The 10971-nt window shown below is 34.7% G+C and overlaps 1 protein-coding gene across 1 annotated transcript; it reads right to left on the bottom strand.

Annotated features, from left to right (window-relative positions):
- Positions 1–2092: 2092 nt before the first annotated feature.
- Positions 2093–7122, bottom strand: LOC111889130 (cytochrome P450 81Q32). Its single transcript, XM_023885276.3, has 2 exons — positions 6201–7122; positions 2093–2904 (listed from the first exon to the last, which is right to left on the bottom strand). Exons 1-2 carry the CDS (start codon positions 7104–7106, stop codon positions 2287–2289), a joined length of 1524 nt encoding a protein of 507 aa, XP_023741044.1. The 5' UTR covers positions 7107–7122; the 3' UTR covers positions 2093–2286.
- Between the last annotated feature and the right edge of the window lie 3849 nt (positions 7123–10971).

The following is a 10971-nucleotide window of genomic DNA, read 5'->3' on the forward strand; positions in this document are numbered from 1 at the left end:
TTCACAAAGTAAGAACCATAGGTAAATATTGTGTGCATGCTAGGAGCATGGGACAAGTGTAATAATTCAAGTAAGAAGTTGATTACCCGAAATGACAAATAATGAGTAATCGATATGGTGATAAATAAAAGGTGTTTTATTTATGCTCAAAGGTTTGAGGCCATATGGGATTAGTATTATTCTTGTGTTTCACTTTGCATGTTTTGACTTCCTGAATAATTTAACTGGTTTAGAACAGTCAAATTATTCGAACGGGCCATAGTCGGTCATATGTTGGAAGTAGGTATGAATGAAGACTGTCGTGAATTGGTGTGTGGATTGTCTAAAGAGCGTTAGACATAAGCAAATGTTTGCTGCAACGTTCATGAGTGCTTATGAATATGATTTGAGCATTGGATTAGACCCACGCTCACTTGGATCACTCCATGAAATTGTATCACGAGTGATTGGTGAGACGATAACATCTTATATTCTTGAAACCGAGATGTGTGAGTTGTATCTTGCGATTCGGTTGCATATTGATAATATGTAAACGCACCAGTAACTTGGTGTCATAAAACATATTGTTGTGTGTGATTCGTTGAGTGAGTGCAAGCGAGCATTGTATCAAAGTTTATCCATTCCTTTTATCCAAAGAAGGATAAAAGCGATATCTTTGGGCCCCTCAATGATTTAGTAATGACAAACGTAAATGCTCGGCCGGGCTAGGGCTAATTTGATTTGTTCAATTAGTCAGTCGTCATAAATCAGAAGTCGAGAAATAGTACAAAGGAGAATGATTAGAAATCATGTCTTACGATATCTAGAATGGAGGAATATATGATCCCTTATCAAAGGACACGCATATCTGATAGGATCAGAGTTGACAGCGGCTTTGGAAAGCTACGATTGCAGATCAGGATCTGAAGTCATATGCATAATAGTTATTAGACTTATCCAAGTGGGAGACTGTTGGATTAGTGTCTAAGTCCATAACTATTTTGGTATGTACTTGACCTGATGATGCATGGTCCTTTTGGGTTGCCTTCACCAAAGCAACTTGCTAGGATGAATTATGGAGAGAAAGGATTAAATATGATTTATTAATATATTATGAGAATAATATATTAAAGGAGAAATCATATTTTTTAATTAATATTAGTCAATAATTAATTAGTAATTAGTTTAGTGACTAAAAGAGATTAATTAAACTTAAGGGACTGGAATTGTAATTATAAGATAATTGCAATTTGGGCCATGGATTGCCTTATATTAAGGAGTGGACGAATTCTATGGGGAAGCCCATAAGAAATCGTCCAAGTCCTTAAGGAAAGGGATCCATGGGTTGCTTAGGGCTTAAGCATCCAAATTAGGGTTTCCTTGTTAGATAACCCTAATAGCCTCACTATATATAGACCCCTTAAGGACCAAAAATGTGGCTAAGCTTTGTTCTAGGGTTTCACATGTTTTTGGGCAGCCTCCATCCTCTATCTCCTCTTCATCCTCTTGCTTATGGTGTTTGTGAACCATTAGAGGAGTGACATTTGTGACTCTAAGCTTTCTAAAGTCATTACAAGGAGGAATTGTGATTGGTATTGCCACATAACAATCAAGGTAACATCTTAAACCCATTCTTATGTTAATATGATTACTTGTATGCTAGAATTAGGGGTTTATAGTCTTGGATAACTTGCATGTACAATAGAGAAACCTAGATCCAAGCATTAGGGTTTGTATGAGCACATAGGATGTTCTTAGGACCAAAACCCATCAATTATGACTATCATCATCATTATCAGGTGTTATTTTATTTATTTATTTATTTTTGTGTGTGTTTAAATTCGAAGGTTCAAGTCATTTTCAAGACATAAATAATATTTAAAAAAAATAATAGTCAATTAAAATGCATACTTGTTTTACTTTTGGTAAATGACAATAAACACAATGGGCCATTCATTTTAGTGGTCTTTTAAAATATTAAAATTGTTAGTTCTACTTTTTAGAAGAGACAATGGACAGAATCTCTTTATTTACGTTTCTATGGTGCACTCTCGAATTTTGAGAGGGATCATCACATTCTTAGCAATAAAATTTTAAGATTTTTTTAATATAATAAATAGCTTCAGACAAAGAAAACACACACACGTACATCACAATTACAATATAATAATATAAAATATAAATTGTCTTTTAGAATAGGAATCATAAAAACAGTAATGATATTTTTTGTGTGCCAGGGTTCACATCCTGTGTGTAATTTCACTGTTCAATCATTAGGCCCAATCGTACAGATAAGAAGATATATAATCATAACTGCGATAGTAGATTCAACATTATAGGACGTGGTTGGCACATTGCAACCAAATGTATAGTCTTTGCCAAAGCTATTCCAGTTCCTCCATTCATGTCAACCTTGGCCTTACTTGTTCTTCCCCATTCGAAGCACTGGATAAGAGACCCCAATGCCAATCCAACCATTCGCATTGCCATGTTTTCTCCCGGACAACTTCTCCTTCCAAATCCAAATGGCAATAACTTGAAACCATCTCCATAGACTTCTACCCCTTCAAACCTCTCTGGCCTAAATGTTTCAGGATCTCCCCAAATGTTTGGGTCATTCTGTATTCCCCATGCATTTACTAATAACATTGTTCCACGAGGGACATGATAGCCGCTAACCATGCAATCCTTTGATGACTCATGAGGAAGCAGAGGTCCAGCTGGGTACATCCGCAAAGTCTCCTTTATTATACATGCAAGATAAGGTAGGTTAACCATGTCTGATTCCTCAACACAACGATCATGTCCGACATGACTGTTGATCTCATTATGTGCCTTCTTTAGAACACTTGGATTGTTCACTAAAAGAGACATTGCCCACTCCAATGTGCATATGGATGTATGAGTACCTCCTGCTAGTATCGTCTATGAAAAAAATTAAGTCAATGGATGAGTATTAAGAACTATTATTGGAGTAATCGTAAAAAGTTCACTGTTAATTGATAAAGAGTAGTTTGACTCGAACAAAACAAAAACGGAACTAATAATTAATGTTGACGCTAAATTCATATATATTCTTAAAAAGTTTTCAAGATATATCTTAATTAACTTCAATTGATGCATAAAAACTATCTTCGAGTTTTTTATGCTAACCAATATAAATTTAAGGGAAATCTTTAGAAAAGTCTTAAAATTTTAGTCAAATTTATGAAAAAGTCTCAAACTAAATTTTGTTTATAAAAAAACACAAAATACCGGCTAAAACTTCAAAAAAAATACTCTTTTTGGCCGGTTTCGTAGATTTAGCTGGTATTCTGTCATTTTTCGTTAGTTTGCTCAAAATATTATGTTTTTTTTTAAATTACCCGATAACCAAAATATTAGGACTTTTCTGAAAATTACTATGGAATCAATGAATATTATTATTAACAAATCATTTATAAACATAACAAATATTTTTTATTATAAACAAAGGAAATACATTTGTTTCTAATTTCTAGGAATAGAATGATTGACTATGTTTATTGTTTGTTGACCACTTCAAACTCCTTATGTTCATTCTATGTATCGTTGTGGGTGTTATAGTGAGATGTACTATGTACGTTTCTTCAATTAAATACAAGAGTTTTTTATGAATTTTTTTATAAAAAATCACAGCTTTCTATACAAATTCGTTGAAAAAAAATTTGAATTCTTTTTTTTTTTTTATAAAAAAATTGGTTTTTTTTTTCAGTGAGTTTTAAGAAAAAGTTGCAATTTTTAATAAAAAAAAAAATTCAAAATTTTTTTTGTGATCTCTAAGTATTTTTTTTTGTTTTTTGTATTTTTATGATTTTTATGATTTTTTGTTTTCCCATAGAACCTAGACTTATATATATATATATATATATATATATATATATATATATATATATATATATATATATATATATATATATATATATATATATATATTGTAATAAATAAATAGTTTTAATCTTTTTTGTCAAGTGTTTCTTTAATACAACTCCTCATTAATATTATGTCATGTGTCATGTAAATATATTAGACAATTCATTTCACAATTCAAATTTATATTTTCTAATTATTTGTTAAAATTGAAGTTATAATAACTTTAAAATTTTGATATATCTCTTAATTAATAATTTATTTAAAATGATTTATTTTAAATAATTGATTAATAATTATAAATTTCTATTATGAAAATTTAATTAATTTTATAACTTATGGTTTTCACGGGTTATAAATTAGTGTACGTATATATATATATATATATATATATATATATATATATATATATATATATATATATATATATATATATATATATATATATATATATAACTGGTCGGTTTAATATTATTTTAAAATTAAAAAATTGTATTATTATGGTATACGTTGATTACATAATTAGTAGTACGATAATACTAATCAAACAAACATATTGGTTACTATTTTTTTCCCTGGCTATTAACATATTGGTCGGTTTTAAGTCCTATTGATGACATATGTAAAGCTAAGAAGTTAGGCTTAATAATATATATTAGATTTGTCGGTTTATTTATTTATTATATTATTTTCTTTTTGACAAAACCTCACAACTGGTTAATGTTGTTTCTTGAGATATAGACTATGTTTGGCGGACTAGCTGAAAAGCTAGCTGTTAGCTGAAAAGCTAGCTGATGGCTGAAAAGCTAACTGTTAAATAAAAAGCTAGCTGATAAAAAATAACGTTTGGTAAAACTAGCTGAAAAGCTAGCTGAAATATATAAAATTACATAAAAGGACATGTAAGAATATGTGTTTCTATAATTAATTAAGGGATGTATTTGGAAAATTTTAAAAAAGTTCCTAAAAAGCTAGTCTGAGTAGCTTTTCAAAAAGCTAGCTTATCAGCTACTTTTTGGCTTACCAAATACGACAACATAAAAAAGCTCGAAAAATAAGCTAGCTTATCAGCTAGCTGTGGCGCGCCAAACACAACCATAGTATCTATGTTTTTAAAAATCTCATAGACGATCCCTACCGTTTCATAACTTATAACAAACTGTCATTCTGGTTTGAAAGCTTCTAACAAAGTCTTCCCCCACATAAAAATACTTGTTTACCTCTTTGAATATATCTTTTGATTTTCTTTACTTAAATCTATTTTAAAACAAAAAGGAATTACTTAGGCCTCTCACACACACCCATTTAAATATATTTTAAAACAAAAAGGAATCGGATTTATAGTGCCTGATTAATTCTAACTACCACTCCATTGGTCCTCATCTTTTTGACCAGGTTAAGTGATTCTAACTACCACTCCTTTGGTCCTCATCTTGTTGATTAGGTTATAGGTTAACTCCCTATTGAAAGATGTTGTATGTCACTCAAGGGATGGTCGTAACTTCATAAAAATAGAAAGTGTGTTGTATTAGTCTTCCTAAAAATAAAAATCTTAAATGCTCCCTCCGTCCCAAAATTATAGTTCATCTTTCCTTTTTGGTTTGTCCCAAAATAATAGTTCACTTCTAAAAATAAATAACATTTTTACCAAAATACCCCCTCATTATTAGTTAACCAACTAAGCATTTAATGAAACATTAAATGCAAAGTAAGGACAAAACTATCATTTTATTATATAAAGTTAGTGGTAATTAATGATTTCTTAATCTGTGTGTTTTTTGTCTGTGGACAATAATATTGGGACGGAGGGAGTATACAATATAAATTAGCTTTTGTAATATTTGTAATTTGCTATTGCAATTCGTAGAGTTAAATGAATTTATAAGAAAATTTGATAAAAATATATAAATTGTAAAAGATGATAGAACAATTATTGAAGTTTATAAAATTTAATATATTATGGATGACTTAAACTTAAATAGCACATCCAGTTTAAAACAAACAATAATATTAAAGAGAACAGTTATATGGGTCGATTAATTAATACGAATGAAATGAATAAAGATGGATAAAATTACGAAGAAACCTAATCCAAATTAAAGTTATTTAAGAAGCCGGGTTTACAAAGACAGATTCTAAAGCTCACTCAATTAATCTTAGGTTTTTTCGCTTATTTGATAAGATAAGTTTGAATCATAAACTTATTGGCCCCTCAAATTATCATATAAAATTATGTTCGAAGTAAGGTGATTGTTTGATGACATAATATATATCGAGTTAAGATGTAATATAATAGTATAATACCAACATGTAAGTAAATCGATTCTCATTACCAGCATGATGCTACGAATCATTTCATCGGTGTAGCACTCTGGTTCCGTTTGTTGCAAAGATAGCAACACTTGAATCATATTCCTCTTGCCACTATTCTTCATGCTACATCTTATCTCCTCAACAAGCTCCTTCATGAACAAGTCTCGCTTTGCTTGCAAAGCTATCAATTGCTTTTCCAGTTTGCTTACTCCTAACCACCTCAATATGGGCAAGTAATCTCCTATATGTGAAACACTCATCGCACAAAAAACCTCCTCCACTATCTCCTGAAACCGATGTGCCTTCTCCTTCTCCTCATCCGTCAATATGTCATCTTTCCCATAGTAATACCTTTTACCAGAAACCATCCTCATGACAGCGTTGAGCGTCAGGTCAACCAACATAGCGTTGACTTGCACTTCAACCGCCTCCCCAGACCAAGAACGATAGAGTTTTCGTATCATGAGGCGTACTTCATCAGCACGTATGGGTTCAAACTCACGAAGCCGATGAGATGAAAGGATTTCTAGGGTGGTGACACGGCGGAGGTTCCGCCAGTGGTCACCATAGGGTGCATAGACGAGGCTGTCGTAGTTGTAGCCAAGGTACTTCCCTGCGAGAAGCTGCCGAGGGCGGTTGGCGAATATGATATCGTTCTTGGTGAGACATTCTTCGGCGGCGGAGGGAGAGGACACGACGAGCACCCGACGTGAGCCAATTTGCAGGAGTTGGACTGGGCCGTATCTTGCTGAGATTTTAGCGAGGGATTTGTGGAGCGGTCGTTTTAGAAGGTAGAGGTGGCCGATTATGGGTAGGGGAGGAAGCCATGGCGTTGGTGGGAGGTTTTGAAATTTGCGGAGGAAGTAATTAGTGATGGCAGAAATGGCTAAGAATGTTAATGAGAAATAAAAGTAAAACGCTCCCATTTCTCCTGGGTTGAACTGTCACACACCTCTTCCTTTATATATTTTATCAGCACCCATGCTTTAAGCCAAAAAAGCTATTGTTGGATTTTGTTTCTATGTTTGTTGGGTTTTCTTTCTTATTGATGTATAGCTGTCATATTCGTTACTAGGTGTGAGACCCGTATATTATACGAGTTGATTAAAATAAAATGTTAAATACGAATAATTAAATAAGAAGATTATTTTAATTTGAAATTTAAAATAAGTATAAAATTACAAGAAGAAAATATGAAAAAATAAAATAAAATTATTTGTTTAGTTGTCATACCAGTGTAGTAAACGTGTTAATTATAACAAAATGTTAAATAAAGGTTTAAACTATAAATTTATTTAAAATAAAATTTGAAATTCGAAATTTGAAATTTGAAATTAATATAGTAGTTATGGTATGTTTAATTTATAAAAACTAAATTAATGATATATTGAAAAATAAAAAAAATGAAGTAAATGACAAGTGGAAAATAAATATTTCAAATTTATGACAAAATGACATGTGGCATAATCTATGAGAGACTGACATGTGGCAAAATCATTTTCATTTATTATGGAGGATATCTTCCATATTTTAGGATTTTATTCCTTAGTCACAGGAGATGATTTAGTAATCCCTGATTTCTAGGAATTTGCATAGTTGTTCTCTAGATGATTTTTGTATAAGTTCGTTCATTATTGAAATCAATACAAGAAAACCTTTTCTCAATTTCTCAGTTTTGTTTTGTCATGGTATTAGAGCAACTATACATCTAGGGTTTTCTATTGACGACTCCATTACCAATGGTGGAAGGATCCAAAACAGATGAAGGGCAGAAAATCATCTCGCCATTTGTCTTAACTTCCACGGACAATCCAGGTAACTTGATCACTCACACGCAATTGAAAGGCCCAAATTTTGAAGAATGGGCAAAAGCAATTCGTGTATCTCTTCGAGCGAAAAAGAAAAAGGGCTTCATAGACGGGAGCATAAAACAACCAGCAGAAGACACTGAAGATATAGAAGATTGGTGGACGGTAAACTCCATGATTATTTCATGGATATTCAACACCATCGAACCAACTCTACGCTCCACAATTTCATATAAAGAGACAACAAAAGAACTTTGGGAAGACATTCAACAAAGATTTTCCATTTGCAACGGTGCAAAAGTGCATCAGTTGAAAACTGAAGTGTCAAATTGTAAACAAAATGGAGATAGTGTTATGGTTTATTATGGTCGAATCAAGAAGATCTGGGATGATCTGAACGACTATGATAAAATGCCCATGTGTAGCTGTCATGGTTGCAAATGTGACTTGCACTCACGATTGGAGAAGAAGGTTGAAGATGAACAGGTCCATCAGTTCCTTATGGGGCTTGATGATGTTTCTTACAGTGTCATTCGCTCTAGTATTATTGCTACTGATCCTTTGCCCAATATGAATAAGGTGTACTCACAAATCACTAAGCAAGAACAGGTCCGATCAATGACAAAGTCTTCTAATCCGGAACACCATGAAGTGATGAGCTTTGCAGTTCGAACAACAAATACAGGAGGACGTGATTCGCGAGGTGAACAACATGGTGAACGACCCTACTACGAGAATTGTAAGCGTCATGGTCATCTTATTGAAAAATTGTAACATCCGGGTTCCCAGGTATTATATTTTGTTCTCTTATTTTTGAGTATTGTGAGGAGACTCGGCGAGTTCATGAGTGGACTCGGCGAGTCCACGCTGTTTAATGAAACATTAATTTCCAGGGTTTGAGACCTATTTAAAGGCCCTTAGGGCCGTTATTTGCGGCCACCAACCCCCAGAGAGAAACCCTAAGAGATCTAGAGCGTTTGCGAGGAAGGAGAGGCCATTCTTGATCCTTTTGTGGGTGTTTTTGCAAGAAGGAAGTGACCAAGGCAAGAGTAGGCTGAAGGAGGTGCGATTTTGGTGGTTTTTGAGATCATAAAGATTGTATTGAGGTATTATTCTCGGACCTTCTTCAGTTTTGGTGTTGATTCTTAGTGTTAGGGTTTTCTAACCCTTTTAGAGGTTGATTAAGTGGAGCATTTGGTCCCTTCTCGAGTTTGTGTTCTGGATCTGGACCCAAAGAGGTCCAGAGGCCTTAACCCTTGGAGCTTTATGAGTCTTTTTGGGAGCCATGATCTAGGAATGTCATTTTTGGGGCTAAATCACCATTTTGGACCATTTAAATGTTATATGAGTGCCATGGTCCGAACTTTACGTGATTATCATGCTTGGGGAGGCCAGATCTATGATTGTATGGAACAGATCTGACCTCAGGAGTTGTATAGAGTTTGTGCATGACATGCACTCGGCGAGTAGTATGAAGGTTGCCCGTTAATCACTCAGTGAGTGGACTTGCCGAGTTGGGGAATAACTCGGTGAGTCAGGGAGAGTCAGGGGGACCGAGTTCAAGTAGAACTCGGCGAGTTGTTCTTGAGACTCGACGAGTTGAGTCGGGGTGGCCCCACGATTCATGGCATGTGGAACTTGTCGAGTCAGGGGAAGTACTCGACGTGCCAAGAGAGGGACTAAGAGAGTCAGTGGACATGTGTAGACTCGCCGAGTCGCCCTAATGCACTCGACGAGTCGGGTCAAAGTTTGACCGTTGACCTTGTTGACCTTTAGGGTTGAGTACAGTTGTATTTATGAGAGTATTTACTTTATGTGATTAGGCGGAGGCTAGATCACATTCCTACCGAGTCAGATATTTACCGAGACACCGAGGTGAGTCTTCTCACTATACGTTACCTAGAATGGTATATTGTGTGGACCAGAGGGTCCTATGTGTTATGTATGAGATTATGTGCTATGTGTTATATGTATGTTGTATGATGTTATAGACCGGACCGAAGGGTCCAACGATACAGACCGGGCCGGAGGGCCCAACGAGATATGACCGGACCAGAGGGTCCAACGAGCTACGGGACTGGAGGGTCCCGCTGAGACACACCGACCGGAAGTTTGTATTATAGCCTCGAGTGGCGTATATGTTGTATGCGGTATTTTGGGGAACTCACTAAGCATTTATGCTTATAGTTGTTGTGTTATGTGTTTCAGGTACTAGTGATGAGCGTGAGAAGGCGCCGACATGATTCGTACACACACACACGCATTGGAGTTTATATTTTAGATTCTGGGGAGATGTTTTTGATGATAGCAATTGATACAATATGTTTTGAGATTATTTTTTTAGTAAAACTATGTTTTAAAAATGAAAAATTGTTTTGAAAATTTACGTTGTTACAAGTTGGTATCAGAGCCTTGGTTTGAGGGATTCAGATGTATCTTCGGGCGTATATGAACTCAAACTGAGGATTTGAGGAAAATCTTGACAATGAAGTAAAATTTTGAAAAGAGTAAAAAGAGTTTTGAGACAAACAGAGCAGAGCCGTGTGTACGATCAGCCAGTGCCCGAACGGTGAATCCCCAAAAGTACCCTTACATTATGTGTTATGAGATATGTTATGTTCATTATGCATGCTAGAATAGGTTAGGTATACATATTAGGACTAGAGTAGCCTAGGAGATTTCTGCTGCCGAGATGCTTTGAGAGCGAGTAGATAGCAGTTAGGAGCTCATGAGAATAGAGTACTTGTAATCCAAGATCCAAGGAGGTCAGTAGTATTGGGCTCGTACTACTGAAGACACCGGATCAGTAGGCATTCCAAGTAAGAATCTTTTGGACAACGGAGGACAAGTAGGGTTGCATCATCGAGTATGTGTATGCTTGATCGAGTCTCTGATAATTTTTGTTGTATTTCAGAGGCATCATGGTTGGGACTCGACACACACCTGAGAGTAGTGGTGTCAGCGACGAGGAGATCCGTCGTTT

The sequence above is a fragment of the Lactuca sativa genome, chromosome 1, assembly GCF_002870075.4.
Source record: "Lactuca sativa cultivar Salinas chromosome 1, Lsat_Salinas_v11, whole genome shotgun sequence".
NCBI lineage: Eukaryota > Viridiplantae > Streptophyta > Magnoliopsida > Asterales > Asteraceae > Lactuca > Lactuca sativa.